Source organism: Rhamphochromis sp. 'chilingali' (assembly GCF_963969265.1).
Source record: "Rhamphochromis sp. 'chilingali' genome assembly, chromosome: 1".
NCBI lineage: Eukaryota > Metazoa > Chordata > Actinopteri > Cichliformes > Cichlidae > Rhamphochromis > Rhamphochromis sp. 'chilingali'.
In genome coordinates this window covers 50,746,591-50,764,100 of record NC_137929.1, presented here as the reverse complement: position 1 = coordinate 50,764,100, position 17,510 = coordinate 50,746,591, and the positions used below count along the sequence as shown (strand labels likewise).

The window sequence follows — 17,510 nt, the reverse complement described above, 5'->3', positions numbered from 1 at the left end:
TGTAGAAGACTGGACTTTGGTTATATAAGACGATAAGAGAAAATAATGTATTTAAATTTACTGCCATGCATTTGCTCTTTTCTGCCAACAAGTAACACTGATAAACCCAGCTAAACAAACCATGCAAACAAACAGTAACATCTCCACATAAACTAACAACACCTGCACAGCAAATTCAAAAGTGTTAAATGTTTTGGTGTTAATAGTCTTCTTGCAAAAGTAGAGTTAATTTTACTCTAAGTAGAGTCACATTCTTTTAATGTAACTCTGAGGTGTAAAATGATAGTAGTTAAAATCGAGTGTTAAAAATGAGTGTTTCTCTGTCAAATCTGGAGGTGTTAAAATGGAAACATTAACTCTTGACCTCTTAACTCTGAACTCCTAGAGGGGCTATGACACCAACAGAGTAAATTCACAGACTCCGCCCCCAGCACGGCTCCAATCGAAGCTGAAGTGAAGCCGTTTCAGAACATTTTGCTCTACATATTTGAGTTGTTTGCCATGCTTGGTAAGTCATTTTTTCAAAGATTGTTTCAATTGTTATTATTAGCTTTTACTTCTGTGGCTCTTTGGAGTTGAGACAAAGCTGTGTGAAAGGCATTAGCCATGTTGCTCGGTGATAGCATAATATTCTGTTTTAGCTAGCTGAAAGGTATTGTTTGCGGGCAAATACCACAGCCTTGAAAAAAGCTTGCATGTGAATTTTCAGTCAAATCTTTGGTCAAATACACCTAAAACAATGTGTAGAATGTGAAATGTTGGTATAATGGTGCTACTTGAAGCCTGAAAACGATCGCCCATAAAAAAAACAAAAACGAGCAAACAGCAGTAGCAGGCGTCCTGACTGGGTTCTACGTTAGCATAGATCCCTCCAGAGTTTTGTGCACACGGTTTAGGTAAAAATTAAAAAGGTTGAGGTTTTACATTTAGTTCAGTACTACCTGTTGCCTGTGTCTTTGTCTTTTGGGAAAATACTTTACACAAGTAATGGCTCAAAGAGGATTCCTTTTTTTTTTACTGTGCTGCAATTGTTTACTGGATTATTTGTGCCATTAATTAGTGTCAACTAATTTTTATTCGATCTCCGCACAGGATATGCTTGTGAAGATGGAATATGGGGGAGAGCAGAAGTGCGTTGAAGTTCCACAAAGGGATGAATGAAGGACATGCATATTGTATTGAAGAAATAAGTGATGAGAATGCTGTTATTTGCATTTACCATGTCAGACCTTTTGATAAACAAAATTCTAATGAAAGTGAGAACATGTATACTGTTACATCTTTCAGAAAATGTTTTGAAATTGTGGTGCACAGTTCAGAATAAATGTTTTCAAAAACCATTGCATCTTTTTAGTAAATGTTTATTTCCAAAAGAAATTTCTAGAAGTTCAGAACAGTAACATTCCCACTTTTTAGAATGAATTATATATATATATATATATATATATAAAATATTATTATTATTATTATTATTATTATTATTATTTTTTTTTTTTTTTTTTTTTTTTTTGTGTTTTAGTTATCAGTTTGTTGTTTGTTTTATGTTTGTTTTATGTTTGTTTATTTTTTGGTTTTGAATTGTACACTGTATTATGTTATGTAATTATGTACTATTTGTGAAAATAAAAAGGAAAAAAGTTAAAAAAATAAAAAAATTAACACTCTCTGGTGTGGACCCATATAGACACTTTAATAGTGTTGAAATCAAATCCGACAGTGTTAATTTGGACATGCTGGATTTGCTGTGTGCAATTAAATAAACCTTAAACCATAGCAATACCTACAACTGCAGATCACAACGTTTGCATCTTAACTAAACCCTTAAATACAACACTTAAAACACAAGACAGGAACTCCTAAAGCTGCCTGTAATAAACCACCTCAGGAGCTGCAGCACCTTCCTTGTAGATTTTGCAACTACTGCAACATATACAATGAATCACTGGAACTATTTCCACTGAACCTGCAAATGATAACGCTCCAGATCAACCGTGCAATCATCAATGCAAGAAGAGAACACTATCACTTCTGCAACAAAATAACTCCTAAAACCAGCAATCTTAACCAAAGGTTGTCCTGCATTTATCTTTACAGAATATCGTGACCTGCTCAACCTGTAAGCCAAACCAGCGCCCCACGCGTCTCATTTATGAGTTCTCAGTAGTGATTTTTTATTTTTCTGAACAACCATTGACAGACTCTGCCACACAGTGACACATGTCAATGTTTTGATCACCAACAATGCTGAGAGAACATAAAGGAAGAAGGTGCTAAATCTGGCAGCTTAGTGCTTGAAAGAACTTCTGCAACTAAACAAACTTTGGTCAGCTCAGTTCTTATGTTCAAAACTTAAGCTGCCATTTGGCAGCTTAAGTTCAAAGTTATGTTTAATGTTTTCACTGATCAATAATTTTAGAACTGACTCTGTGTGTGTGTGTTTGTTTGTTTGTTTGTTTGTTTGTTTGTTTATTTTACCGAGTTTTTATTAAATACTAAGGTAAAAAAAAACAGTCTATGAGCAATACCTCATTAAGAATCATTCAAAGCTACATGTGCAGTACTCCGTACAGCTTACATCCTTAGAGAGTAACCACTTCAAGCATTAACCCTTTGAGGTTCACACCAAGAAAACTGCAATTTAAGAAATAATTCTTTGCATTGTTTATTCCTTTAGAACAACAGCAACAAAGTTTAGATATTTTTTAACCAACTCCAGCTTCTCGTGTTCCTTCTTCCTGATGTTGCTGTCATTCGGAACCGCTACATCGATCACTACGGCCGTCTTCTTCTGTTTGTCTACCACCACTATGTCCGGTTGGTTAGCCACCACCATTTTGTCCGTCTGTATCTGGAAGTCCCACAGGATCTTAGCTCGGTCATTCTCCACCACCCTTGGGGGCATCTCCCATTTTGACCTCGGGACTTCCAGGTTATACTTGGCACAGATGTTCCTGTACCCTATATATATATAGAGAGAGGGGGTTCAGTCTAATATGTGTGCTCCAGTGAGACATTAGACTTCAGTAAAACTATGCAGTTACCTAATTATGCCCAGTGTTTAATCTCCACTGAGAGCTAAAACTCAGTTTTAAAGCTGTGTGCTGGTGAGCGTAAACTGTGACTATCACCATGTTACATGGGCGCTACAGAAACATGAAACAAGGCAGAATTGTTATTAAAATGATTGCATTGTTGTCCGAAGACAATACTGCTACTAACACATCCATATCTGCCACACAGAGCTCTACATGTACTGCTCATTTAGAACAAATGACTGTCAGCAAACGAGGACACAATCACACAGCCCACTGTCTTTGTTAGATGCGCGCCTGTTTCAGCAAAGTTCACAAACTCCCTCCAACACAACGTCCGGCCCACTGTGCGGCTCCACCAATGAGATCCGAGGGCCCGCGCAGTGGTATTAGCATACAGCCTGTATAAAAAGCGCCGCTCTCGGTCACGGAGCTCATTCGTTATTACAGAGTATCGAGGAACGAAAATGCCTGAACCCGCCAAGTCCGCGCCCAAGAAGGGCTCCAAGAAAGCCGTGACCAAGACCGCCGGCAAGGGCGGCAAGAAGAAGAGAAAGACCAGGAAGGAGAGCTACGCCATCTACGTGTACAAGGTGCTGAAGCAGGTCCACCCCGACACCGGGATCTCCTCCAAAGCCATGAGCATCATGAACTCGTTTGTCAACGACATCTTCGAGCGCATCGCAGCCGAGGCATCTCGCCTGGCACACTACAACAAGCGCTCCACCATCACTTCCAGGGAGATCCAGACCGCAGTGCGCCTCCTTCTCCCCGGTGAGCTGGCCAAGCACGCAGTGTCTGAGGGCACAAAGGCCGTCACCAAGTACACGAGCTCTAAGTAAACTGACTGCATATCATACGTCAACACAACGGCTCTTTTCAGAGCCACACACTAAACTGACGAGCAGAATTCCAACTGTTAAACATGCAGCTCACTGTTACAACTACTGTAATCGCGGATGTGCACCTTTGTGTCACTGGGTGCTATCAATCCGCTGTACCGACCCCCAGTCAACAGAAATGTGTTCCGGTTTTTACTTTGTAGTCACTTTGTCTTTCTACGAACACAATGCGACTTTTTATTTAACACTTGGTTTTAGTTCAAAGTGTACTTTTCTTCTTCTGACATGCAAAGTTGAGCAGTCATTAGATTAAAATGCTTTGGCACAAAATTAGTAGCAACAAAGCATTTTAATTGTTTTTTCCTCACTTGTGGTGCCCCTGGATGGATGACACTGTTAGCATTTGCCTATACTGCCTATGCCACAGGCAGGCCCTGCTGTGTCCTTCACATCCAGCTTTCTGCAATTCCCAGAGGAATTTCCATCAAAGCTTTCTTCAATCTAACTCCTAATTTGATGGCTCCATAGCCACCTTTTATATAATGCAACTATTGTAGTAAGTGCTGTGCATAAGATGGAGTTGTACAGGAGGTAGGTAGGAATGATTTCCTGTGGTGTTCAGAGGGGATTTTTGGTCATCTCAGTCTCTCACTAAACACACTCCGGTGACTGTTCAGGATTTGACTTATGCACAAAAAAAACTGTGGTCACATATTTTTCAGTAGGTGGGATAATAACAGAATCCTCCAGAAAGAGGAGCAGATATACTGGGCATGAGACAAGCTTTATTAGTGCCAGAGCTGGGAAATGCACCGACATGGGCAGAGCAGGATAAAATAAATAACAAATAATAACAACAACCTTATTATATTATGATAATAATAAATAGAATAGATACAAGGATAAAATAATTTTTGACTAATAGCGAAAGAGTGATTAACAGTGAGATGGCTGTGTGTTTTTAGCAGGTATTGAGTATTACACATTGAGATACTCAGTGATCAGTTTGTGGATGTGTGTAGTCACGTGTTCATTCACTGCTGTTGTTGTAGAGTCGGTAACTGTAGAAGGAAACTGAGTCAATGCAGACTAAGCTCAAAGCCAAAGTGTGGAAGCGAGCTGCTGTAAGGTCACTAATGAAGCTTCTGTACAACAATGTGAGTGAAACTGTGCTTTGGTTAGAAGTGAGCAGCTGTCACACAGGTCTCGCTGCTCCGTGGGCCTGCAGCAGCATCGGTGTGTTTGCTGGGAGCTCGCAGCGTCACTTTGTCCCACAGCTGCGCTCACCAGATGCTGCTTTTAACTCTGAGTGCGTGAACAAACATGTGTATCAGCTAGAAAAGGCTTTTTACGGAGCTCTGCTGCGGCTCCACCGGTTTTAGCAGAGAAAAGAGTCCAAGAAGCCGCCGAGCAGCGCTGAGCTCCGCACCGAGTCGCCGAGCTTTGGGAGCTCCACGAACCGAGAGCAGAGAGCACGAGAGCCCGACACGAGGCCTGCACGAGGAGACACAAGCCCGCTGTGGACGGCTCCACTGTCGACCTGCAGTGCTGCTCTCACACTCACTTTGAGCTCTTTGATCCCGAGACACGAAACACAAAATGAAGCATTGCGAGGCACGCGCAAGAGCTGCGCGCGCTGCCTTCACTCTCAACGGTTCTCATGATGCGTTTAAGTGCAGCGTGGCGCTTCCGACTTGCCATCACTGTACCGTGAATCTCGATCAGACGCGAAAGAGGAAAATGTCCGAGGAAGCTCCTGCACCTGCTGCCGTCCCGGCCAAGGCGGCCAAGAAGAAGAAGACGACCACTTCCAAGCCCAAGAAGGTCGGCCCCAGCGTGGGCGAGCTGATTGTGAAAACCGTGGCCGCTTCCAAGGAGCGCAGCGGCGTGTCCGCAGCCGCGCTCAAGAAGGCTCTGGCTGCCGGAGGCTACGATGTGGACAAGAACAAGGCCCGCGTCAAGACCGCCATCAAGAGCCTGGTGGCGAAGGGCACTCTGGTGCAGACCAAGGGCACCGGGGCCTCCGGATCCTTCAAGATGAACAAGAAGGTTACTGAGAGCAAAGCCAAGAAGCCCGCAAAGAAAGCCGCTCCTAAAGCCAAGAAGCCCGCCGCGGCCAAAGCCAAGAAACCGGCAGCAGCTGCTAAGAAGTCGCCCAAGAAGGCAGCAGCTAAGAAGCCCGCAGCCGCTAAGAAGTCGCCCAAGAAGGCCAAGAAGCCCGCAGCGGCGGCCAAGAAAGCGCCCAAAAGCCCCAAGAAAGCAGCAAAGACCCCCAAGAAGGTGCTCAAGAAGGCTCCCGCAACAAAGAAATCCCCCGCCAAGAAGGCCGCCAAGCCCAAAGTCAAGAAGGCGGCCACAGCAGCCAAGAAGAAGTGAGCTGACACCGCTCTCACACTCAACAACGGCTCTTCTCAGAGCCACCACAGCAACACACAAGAGCTCCTTCCTCTCACTCACTCACCACTCTTGTCATTCACAATAATGTCCTATTATTAAAGCGCTTTTTTTCCCCTTTTGCACTGTCCACTTCCTGCTGTGACAAAACAAATTTCCCACGTGTGGGACTAATAAAGGTTATCTTATCTTCTTATCATGGTGCACATTAGTGCTGTCTAAGCAAGTCTGCAACTACAAGAATACAAATATTAACAACTCTATTTACAATCACACCTTTGTAATACAAGCATCACACCACTTTTACTGTGAAACATCATACAAGAAAAACTTAAGTTAGCAACTACATTTTAAAGTATTCTATTAAACAACACATAATACATTCATAGACGCATGTTATTATTCTTGTATGAAATATTGAGTTCTATTTTTTTTAAAAGCCTACACTGGCTGTTGTACTGGAAGTACACTGTATATTTTAATGATACCTAGCTAATATAATCCACTTGAAATGCTCTAATCTACAACCTCACCTGACTAAATCTAGTCCAGTTGAATTGATATTGTGTGATTTCAAGGACACATTTTACTCCAAGCTGAGCCCGTACTGCTATTTATTTTACCATGGAGTTCTGTAGCGTGAAGGATGAGGGGAATTAAATTATTTTCAATTCAATTCAATTTTATTTATATAGCGCCAAATCACAACATAAGTCGCCTCAAGGCGATTTATGTTGTTATTTGGCGACACAACTCCTATAATAACACAATAAAACCATTCTGTTAATCATTTGTAGGTTTAAAAAACTATATATTATTTCAAAATATAGTCTTGAGTTTACTTCTTGACCTCACCGATTCTTTGGATATCCCAGCTGAAGAAGAGTCCGGGGCTGCCCTGTGTCCCCCTCCACTGTCCTCTTCCCAGGTTAGTAACTGTGGCTTCTTGTTCTTGGCTGAGGCAGATTTCACTCACTTTATAACAGGCAGACCCCCACTGTCAATGCATTTTTCATACTATACAGTTGCACACCAAAGTTTATAGCTGAACCAACTGATTTGGCACGTCAGAGGTCAGGGTTCAGCAACTTAATGTCATTCTTGAGAGCTTTAAGGTCGCATGAAATGCTTTGAGAAAAAAAAATCCACTATTGTCCTTAAAACAGGTTGACAAAGTCATTCTAACAAAACCCACACTTAGGAATCATTTCCTGTTCTTCTGATCACCAGCTGCCCCCTATTATCCAAGTAAACCTAAACACATTCTATTCTTCGAATTGTTTTATTCTACTCACAATAGACACTAAACCCTAAGCGTAGATGTAAGTGCCTTGAGAAAATGTCCCAAATTCAGCAGCAGCGCTGAACACGTCGCAAACAGCTGCACATTTTCCTCCCTCTGTAGCAAAGAAGTCCACCTGTCCCTCTCCACCTCACGTTGTTATATTTTCCTGTGTTTAACAAGGTTTGAACTGCGTGTTGTCTGTTTCCATGAGCTTAGAAACTGTTTTAATTATAAAGCGAGTGAACCATGATGAGTGTCCAGTCAGTTAAGCTATTAGTGACATCCAATGTATTCTTAATCAGTAAGATGAGCAATGAGGTTGAACACGACCCCACACCACAACGCAGGAGACAGAGCTTTTTGCTTCAGTTTTATATCAAGACCTAAAGTTTGTTTTATTCACAAAAGAATAGACTAAACGCACACAGCTCTAGTTTTTTTTTTTTTTTTTGAAGGTGGATTTCAGCCCGTGACTAAGATGACATGAACGTACACTTCAAAGTAAATCAAGATGCATAATCTACATTTCCCAGGACACAAGTTGTTACAAACACTAACAGCAAGAAGGATGTTTGCTCAGAGAGAAGTGTTTGGCTCTTAAAAGAGCCTTTGTTTTTGGTGAAGCCGAGCGCTTTGCGTTTACTTGGCCTTGGCGGGCTTCTCGGTCTTCTTGGGCAGCAGCACAGCCTGGATGTTGGGCAGCACACCACCCTGAGCGATGGTGACTCCCCCCAGGAGCTTGTTGAGCTCCTCGTCGTTGCGCACAGCCAGCTGTAGGTGACGTGGGATAATGCGAGTCTTCTTGTTGTCGCGGGCTGCGTTGCCAGCCAGCTCCAGGATCTCAGCGGTCAGGTACTCGAGCACAGCTGCCAGGTAAACGGGGGCGCCGGCTCCCACACGCTCGGCATAGTTACCTTTACGCAGCAGCCTGTGGACACGACCCACGGGGAACTGAAGCCCGGCACGGGATGAGCGGGTCTTGGCCTTAGCTCTGGCTTTGCCTCCGGTCTTTCCGCGCCCACTCATTTTGACAGGTTCTTTTCTTCGTAGTATCGAGACTGAGAGAAAATGTGGTCCGATCAGCTCAAAGCCTCGCTTATATTTCCGCAGAGCGCGCGCAGCTTCGTCATGCACCAATCGCAGAGAGGCTTGCGGCAGCGCGCAACATCAATGCACTTTTCTCCAATGAGCAGCACACACCGAGGCGGGCGGTGCTCCACGTGGAGCCCGTCACCAATCACGAGCCGGAGCGGCACCGCGTCACAGCCAGTCACACACTATAAGAGCAGCGAGTCTCCTCTGTTCGCTACATTTTCTGCTCTTATCACAGGGAAAGAAAAGTGAGGAAGAATGGCAAGAACCAAGCAGACCGCTCGCAAATCCACTGGCGGCAAAGCCCCCAGGAAGCAGCTGGCCACCAAGGCCGCCCGTAAGAGCGCCCCGGCCACCGGAGGCGTCAAGAAGCCCCACCGTTATAGGCCTGGTACCGTGGCTCTGCGCGAGATCCGCCGTTACCAGAAATCCACCGAGCTGCTTATCCGCAAGCTACCCTTCCAGCGTCTGGTCCGTGAGATCGCTCAGGACTTCAAGACCGACCTGCGCTTCCAGAGCTCTGCTGTCATGGCTCTGCAGGAGGCAAGCGAGGCTTACCTGGTCGGACTCTTCGAGGATACCAACCTGTGCGCCATCCACGCCAAAAGGGTCACCATCATGCCCAAAGACATCCAGCTGGCTCGCCGCATCCGCGGAGAGAGAGCTTAAGCTGCACGCTCTCCTACCAACAACGGCTCTTTTCAGAGCCACCTCACTCACACCAAGAGCTCGGTCCAGTAGTAGTAGCAGCTCATACTCGCACTTCAATCTTCATGCTCTTTCTATTGTAGAAACTACAGTCGGCATGAACATGGAATTCACCGACTTCCATTACAAAACGTTTCTTTTAAAATTTTTTTCTTTTTTTAAAAGCATGAATTGTTGTATGCTGTTGTAATGGCTTCCTCCTTTAATTATTCATGTATTTTCTTTTTTTTTAAACTTTATTTGCATATAAAATGCACATACACATACAATTACATATACAAAACCATGAGCACATACAACAAGGAGGAAAATCTGAGTCCACACAGCGTTCACAAGACTTACAGTTTTAATTCGTTCCAGGGGAAAACTTTCCCAAGTTTCAGGTCCATTGTTCGTCTTCTCCGCAGGTCTGTAATGATATGTTTACTCACAACATCACTACTTATCTTTTGTTCATGTACTCCTTTGGCACGGGTTTTCCAAATATGTGTTTATTACACACATTACTAACCAAAAGAGTCTCCTTTTGTCGTCACACATTTTTTCTTTAAACAAACCATATTTAACTGCTTTAATATTAACATCCACATCATAGCCAATCTCTGTCATCTTCTGCCTGATCTCAGTTGTCCTATAACAATCCAATAGAAGATGTTCTAGGGTCTCATCTTCATCACAGTCTGTCATAGGACATTTCATGGTGGTAACAAAACAACTCCACTGTACCACCGCCCTCACAGGGAGGCGCCCGAGCTAGATGAGCCATACCACGTCTCTCATGCTTTCAGATAATATTTTGTCTTGTATATTTTTAACTATTGAAAGATTTTCATCTTCATTTGCATACTTATATTGAATTACACCTTCATTTTTGGTTTCATTAATTATTTTCCAAAGCTCATCACATTTCAGTGCTTTGTACTAGATGATATGATAGGCCAAGTGCTCTGACGTATAAAGCGTAGACTCCTATTGTTTAAATGTGCTATAAAATACTCTAAACTACACATGTTATTATTGGTTTGCAGAGGCTGTTAAAATGTTATCTAACGTTAACATGTTGGTGACACAATTTCATCCTAATGGTACTGACATATTCATAGGGTTCATTTTTGAGACAAATATCAAGATCTGCACAAACTGACAGAAACACTGAAGCAGCTACCCATTTTATTCTTGTCATCTATGTCCTATTGTCAGGTGACAGAACCAACACAGTGTCCTATAACTGAAGTAATGTTAAGTCCTTAAAGTCATATTCTTTTATTGTCATGATTGTATTTCAAGCTTTTTTTTAATTTTTGTATGATACCTGATTTATATGGAATATGACTGAAGTAAACTAAAGTCTAAAATTCTTAGTCGGTCATTTGTTCAATAGTAATTAAACATTAAGTAATTCACAAACTATGAATTGTACTTTTTAAATTGTTTAAAAGCATGTAGAATAGCAAATGTAGGAAAGTATATTTCTCCTTTTTTTCTTTTTTTTTTTTCTTTACCTGGAAGCACGTCAACATAGACAATCTGGCAAAACTTCTTGTTTGCGATGTGGGTCATTTCATCACAGAGCATTAACAGTTGCCTTTGATACTTTGTTTGCAGTTTAAACAGACATGTTGCATGTTGGTGGAAATAAAATTTCAGGCACACATCAGGAAGAGGCTTCAAAAGCTTCATAGGGCTTCATCCACGCATGTCCACCCTCTACTACAGCGGTCCCCAATCCCAGTTGACGTGGGCCGGTGTCCCTGTAGGTTTTAGATGTCCTTGATCCATCACAGCTGACTTAAATGGATAAATTACCTTCTCAACATGTCTTGAAGTTCTCCAGACGCCTGGTAATGAACTAATCATGTGATTCAGGTGTGTTGATCCAGGGTGAGATCTAAAACCTGCAGGGACACCGGCTCGTGGACCGGCCCTCGTGGACTGGGATTGGGGACCCCTGCTGTACTAGATCAAAGGTGGGTTGGTTATCTTAAAAAAAAAAAAAAGACCTACTACATAAGCACTAGTGATGTGTCAGTCGCGAACGAAATGGCTCTTAGAGCCGGATCTTTGATGTGAACGATGCGAGCCGGCTCCTTATCGCAAGATGTGGGTTGTTTTCTCTCTCTCTCTCTCTCTCTCTCTCTCTCTCTCTCTTTCACTTTTCTTATGATTGTGGGTTGTGCTTTGCGCTGGGAAGGAGGGGAGGGCGGTAGTCACAATCTCAGTAGCACAGGAACAGATCAGGAGGAAGAGAGGGGGAAAGAGAGCCACGGACAACAACGTCACATTAGAAAGGTATAGTAATCATCCACAACTATTTTCAGTTGTAGATGATAAAGGATTCAGAAAGTTTATTCATGCAGGTCCATATGACAGAATATATGCATCTTTTTGTTTTCATATTAGAATTTATATTTAATTGTGTTGTGGTTTGCAGTGTTTGGTGTTGTTTCACTTTAAATTTGTTTAAAAGGAAAAAGATGAAAATGTAAATAGTTAAAAGTTGAACTGAATAGTTGGTTTTTGTAATATATGATTTATTACATTTTATTAGGAGTGAATAAATAAAAGTATATTTACGATGGACCCTAGAGACAAAGCGCATACGAACTCCAAAACACGTACAAAACACAACAGAAGTGCTCCAGGATGCTCGGCGCGGTGTTGAGCTTTTGTTACCTAGTGGCTACACAAGCCAGGAAGTACTAACGACCGGATTTAGTGTGTGGTAGTAGCAGGTAAATGAACTTTTTTTTAAAAAATTACTTGAATATATATGAGTGCTTGTGTATAAATACACAAACAATACACATATGCTTTCATTTCTGTAATTAAGTGATCTAGGTAGCTCTGTTTTGGAAGTTCAGTTAACGCTAGGAATATGCTTTGGAGTTTGTACATGCTTTGTCTCCAGGGGCCACCGCATATATTTATATATAAACATGTATAAATAAAAACACTTTATTTTGCAGTAGTAATTCCTTTTGTGAATAATTTTCTTGTTATTGTTAATAAATTAAAGCAACAAAACAACCTGAAGAGCTGGCTCTTTTTAGTTAGCCGAGCCAGAAATCCCATCACTAATAAGTACTTCTGCTTTAAGCGGATTTGTGGCAGAAAGGCATTTACAAATAAACTGATTAATCAGTGAAACCTTTCAGTTCTTTCGTTTGGTCTACACTCCTGCTATAGGGAAGTTTAATGAAATAGTGGTATTGAATAGGTCTGTAACTTTAAGTTCAGTTTGTGGCTCTGTCAGTTAAGGAGAAAGGAAAGCACACATGATAAACGCTTAATTTTATAGACTCTAGAAAAATGAAGAGTTAATTTTAGGAATCTCAGTTGGTAATTGTTAAGTTATAACGTATTACTTCAGAAGTTGCTTGGGGGATACTGGCAGATATTTTGATAACTTTCAAGACTTGCCTGAATCATGATTAAAAAAAAAAAAAAAAAAAAAAAAAAAACACACCCAACAAGATGGCAGAACAAAGCTCTCAAAGTGAAAGTGGGTGGCTCTTAAAAGAGCCGTTTGATGGATTGGGGTGAAGGAGTTTAACCGCCGAAGCCGTACAGAGTGCGGCCCTGCCTCTTCAGAGCGTACACCACATCCATGGCGGTCACAGTCTTCCTCTTAGCGTGCTCAGTGTAGGTGACGGCGTCGCGGATGACGTTCTCCAGAAACACCTTGAGCACACCGCGGGTCTCCTCGTAGATCAGACCGGAGATGCGCTTCACTCCGCCGCGGCGAGCCAGACGGCGGATGGCCGGTTTGGTGATGCCCTGGATGTTATCACGGAGAACTTTACGGTGACGCTTGGCGCCTCCTTTGCCGAGTCCTTTGCCGCCCTTGCCTCGTCCACTCATGGTTAAAGTTTCTTGTCTGAACGAACAAAGTCGAATGAATCTCAACCCCACGGAGCCGTGTTATTATCTGTGCTCGGCGGACGTAAAAGAAAACAGACGGTTCGCTGGACCGCTCGAAGCTCAGTGGCCCCGCCCACTCTTCTACTCTCTAAATGTGGAAATGTTGTCTTTTGTTAATGACAAATTAAGTCTAACCGAAGGGAGGCTCGCACCAAATCGCAACTTTCAACCTCAGCTTTAGTGGAAAAGTACTGAGGAGGGGGACACAGGGCAGCCACTGACTCTTCTCCTCCAGCTGGGAGGGCCTTAACACTACAGAACTCCATATGTTCAAATGTACATGAATCAAAATGGTTATGAAACGAGTAATGAAATAAATACATGGTAAAATAAATAGCAGTACGCGCTCAGCTTGGAATAAAATGTGTCCCTCCACTACAACAGCCAGTGTAGGCTTTAAAAATAACAATAGAACTCAATATTTCATACATGAATAATAATATGCATCTATAAATGTATTATGTGTTTAATAGCATATTTTAAAATGTAGTTGCTAACTTTTAACAGTGAAGCAAGAGCATGGTGCTGCATATAACAGACAGGACCACAGATGGGTCTAGAAAATGTGCAGCAATTTTTTTTATTTCTTCTCTTTAGCTGATAGTTGGTGGGGCCCAGGTAGACTGTAACTGCATCTGTACCAGTTTTTCTGCACTCCAGCCTTTTCGCACAGTGGAACAAATTCTCTTAATTCCAAATTCCATAAAAATGGAAAAGGGTTACCTTAAACGGATCAGGTTGCTAATTTGTAAGTTCATAAGCATTTTTTCTTTCCATTTCATAATCAATTCTACTCCAGGTCAAAGATATGTATAGGAAAATTTCCCTAATATGATATCATTTATAAGAAATACCCGTCTAGCGAATAATTGTGTAAGTGCATGGAGGTGGGACCTCACAGCAGAAGCAGAAAACTGCAACAAGATGAATACAGACGACTGAAACGATACAGACACGACCATGCAATGAAAAGCTGCAACATGAATGTTGCTACTAATTTTGTGCCAAAGCATTTTAATCTAATGACTGCTCAACTTTGCATGTCAGAAGAAGAAAAGTACACTTTGAACTAAAACCAAGTGTTAAATAAAAAGTCGCATTGTGTTCTTAGAAAGACAAAGTGACTACAAAGTAAAAACCGGAACACATTTCTGTTGACTGGGGGTCGGTACAGCGGATTGATAGCACCCAGTGACACAAAGGTGCACATCCGCGATTACAGTAGTTGTAACAGTGAGCTGCATGTTTAACAGTTGGAATTCTGCTCGTCAGTTTAGTGTGTGGCTCTGAAAAGAGCCGTTGTGTTGACGTATGATATGCAGTCAGTTTACTTAGAGCTCGTGTACTTGGTGACGGCCTTTGTGCCCTCAGACACTGCGTGCTTGGCCAGCTCACCGGGGAGAAGGAGGCGCACTGCGGTCTGGATCTCCCTGGAAGTGATGGTGGAGCGCTTGTTATAGTGTGCCAGGCGAGATGCCTCGGCTGCGATGCGCTCGAAGATGTCGTTGACAAACGAGTTCATGATGCTCATGGCTTTGGAGGAGATCCCGGTGTCGGGGTGGACCTGCTTCAGCACCTTGTACACGTAGATGGCGTAGCTCTCCTTCCTGGTCTTTCTCTTCTTCTTGCCGCCCTTGCCGGCGGTCTTGGTCACGGCTTTCTTGGAGCCCTTCTTGGGCGCGGACTTGGCGGGTTCAGGCATTTTCGTTCCTCGATACTCTGTAGTAACGAATGAGCTCCGTGACCGAGAGCGGCGCTTTTTATACAGGCTGTATGCTAATACCACTGCGCGGGCCCTCGGATCTCATTGGTGGAGCCGCACAGTGGGCCGGACGTTGTGTTGGAGGGAGTTTGTGAACTTTGCTGAAACAGGCGCGCATCTAACAAAGACAGTGGGCTGTGTGATTGTGTCCTCGTTTGCTGACAGTCATTTGTTCTAAATGAGCAGTACATGTGGAGCTCTGTGTGGCAGATATGGATGTGTTAGTAGCAGTAATGTCTTCGGACAACAATGCAATCATTTTAATAACAATTCTGCCTTGTTTCATGTTTCTGTAGCGCCCATGTAACATGGTGATAGTCACAGTTTACGCTCACCAGCACACAGCTTTAAAACTGAGTTTTAGCTCTCAGTGGAGATTAAACACTGGGCATAATTAGGTAACTGCATAGTTTTACTGAAGTCTAATGTCTCACTGGAGCACACATATTAGACTGAACCCCCTCTCTCTATATATATATAGGGTACAGGAACATCTGTGCCAAGTATAACCTGGAAGTCCCGAGGTCAAAATGGGAGATGCCCCCAAGAGTGGTGGAGAATGACCGAGCTAAGATCCTGTGGGACTTCCAGATACAGACGGACAAAATGGTGGTGGCTAACCAACCGGACATAGTGGTGGTAGACAAACAGAAGAAGACGGCCGTAGTGATCGATGTAGCGGTTCCGAATGACAGCAACATCAGGAAGAAGGAACACGAGAAGCTGGAGTTGGTTAAAAAAATATCTAAACTTTGTTGCTGTTGTTCTAAAGGAATAAACAATGCAAAGAATTATTTCTTAAATTGCAGTTTTCTTGGTGTGAACCTCAAAGGGTTAATGCTTGAAGTGGTTACTCTCTAAGGATGTAAGCTGTACGGAGTACTGCACATGTAGCTTTGAATGATTCTTAATGAGGTATTGCTCATAGACTGTTTTTTTTTACCTTAGTATTTAATAAAAACTCAGTAAAATAAATAAATAAATAAACAAACACACACAGAGTCAGTTGTCAGTTCTAAAATTATTGATCAGTGAAAACATTAAACATAACTTTGAACTTAAGCTGCCAAATGGCTGTAATCGGTTTCAGCATGTAAATACAGTTGTGGCAAGAGACAGAAAACATGCTGCTGTTTGCACATATTCAGTCCAGTTTACTGAAGAACACCTCAGGCTGTCAGGTTGAAACAGTCGGTCGTGGTTTTGTAACATAAACACTGGACCTCCTCTCAGCGTCCCCGCTCTATCTGCTATTCCCAAACAGAAAGGCTCAAGTTTCTCTGTGACTGCAGCTGCCAGTTAAAGCTGACGTCACAGCCCAATTTAACAGCATTATGCTAGTAATTAGAATCAAACATGTTATAAAGGAGCGCCTTTGAGGACAAATATGCATCATGAGAACTGCTGATAATGAATGAAAAAATCTTTAGGAAAATTTATCTGAGGAGAATTTTTTTATTTTAGTCTGGCTCCAGTCCCATCTGCTATCATGAAGAAGGCGGGTGTTTAACCTATGCTGCAGCGAGACACCGGGTGGCGATATAGACTGGCTTCATTCTTTGGGAGCTATTAGGTCATCTACGGTTTTTTACAGTCACTGGTGCACATGAAGAGAATTTCATCTGAGTCGGTTGTAGAGGAAAGCCAGACTGTAGCCACCCTACAAAAAGAGCAAACTCTCACAAAAACATGATGACACTACACAACAAAGCATGCACTTATGGTGACTCTTGTGTTTAAATATGTTTTTGTACCTTATCGTACCATAAGTAGTGCAGAGACAACCCCCCCCCCGCCCAGTTCCTTAGATCACACACGGAGGCACTGGTGAATGGGATTTACAAGACTTTATTTACAAAAGAGTGTAATAGCGATGGCTTGACCGTCAACTGTGAATCATGGTGTGACGTGACCTGTGAGAGATGTGTGATTTACTTGAAAGCAAGTAGAAAACATGAACTGTAAAAAATAACATAAGGCACTAGAATAACTATGGACACAGGGATTCTGTGAGGTGAGGGAAAAGGGAGTTTTCGGGCCAGGGAACGAAACCAGAAGTTTCTGAATGCCTGCAATGAGAGGAGACAAAGTTCATAAGGTGTTTCTGTGAAGAACGGTTGTGAATGAATCATGAACTATAACTGTACTTATTGGCACAGGAGGGGTTAGTGGCCCGGGTGAGAGGATGAGGGTTCCAGCTAGTGATCATCTACAGGTTGCAGTGTTGCCAACTCCTCAGTAAGGAAAATCGCTTTTGGCTGTCCGAAAAGTCGCTAAAAAAAACATCACGGCCTAATTTTCATAATTGATCATGCTAATGTAATTGTAAACTACGTTGTTGGAGAGAGAAATAACATCGTGGAAGTACATAGAGTAAAAGACGTCCTAAATGTAGTTTAGAACTACAACTTAAATTCCTTTCTAATGTCACAATTCCAAACCTTATCCGGGCCTAGACCGGCAAAGGTAACCCG

General features: G+C 42.6%; 5 protein-coding genes across 5 annotated transcripts; 3 read left to right on the top strand and 2 right to left on the bottom strand.

Moving 5' to 3' along the window:
* Nucleotides 1-3,493: 3,493 nt before the first annotated feature.
* On the top strand, nt 3,494-4,102 carry LOC308399049 (histone H2B 1/2). Its single transcript, XM_080885996.1, has one exon. The coding sequence runs from the start codon at nt 3,500-3,502 to the stop codon at nt 3,872-3,874; it is 375 nt and encodes a 124-aa protein (XP_080742122.1). The 5' UTR covers nt 3,494-3,499; the 3' UTR covers nt 3,875-4,102.
* Nucleotides 4,103-5,087: 985 nt separating this feature from the next.
* On the top strand, nt 5,088-15,035 carry LOC308404299 (uncharacterized protein). The gene is made up of 2 exons (XM_080894296.1): nt 5,088-6,246; nt 14,646-15,035. The coding sequence occupies exons 1-2, from the start codon at nt 5,474-5,476 to the stop codon at nt 15,007-15,009; spliced, it is 1,137 nt and encodes a 378-aa protein (XP_080750422.1). The 5' UTR covers nt 5,088-5,473; the 3' UTR covers nt 15,010-15,035.
* On the bottom strand, nt 8,038-8,633 carry LOC308411600 (histone H2A-like). The gene has a single exon (XM_080905552.1). It carries the CDS (start codon nt 8,577-8,579, stop codon nt 8,193-8,195), a length of 387 nt encoding a protein of 128 aa, XP_080761678.1. The 5' UTR covers nt 8,580-8,633; the 3' UTR covers nt 8,038-8,192.
* Nucleotides 8,894-10,772, top strand: LOC308402733 (histone H3.2). The gene has a single exon (XM_080891811.1). The coding sequence runs from the start codon at nt 8,904-8,906 to the stop codon at nt 9,312-9,314; it is 411 nt and encodes a 136-aa protein (XP_080747937.1). The 5' UTR covers nt 8,894-8,903; the 3' UTR covers nt 9,315-10,772.
* On the bottom strand, nt 12,889-13,323 carry LOC308403327 (histone H4). The gene has a single exon (XM_080892648.1). The coding sequence runs from the start codon at nt 13,212-13,214 to the stop codon at nt 12,903-12,905; it is 312 nt and encodes a 103-aa protein (XP_080748774.1). The 5' UTR covers nt 13,215-13,323; the 3' UTR covers nt 12,889-12,902.
* Nucleotides 15,036-17,510: the final 2,475 nt, after the last annotated feature.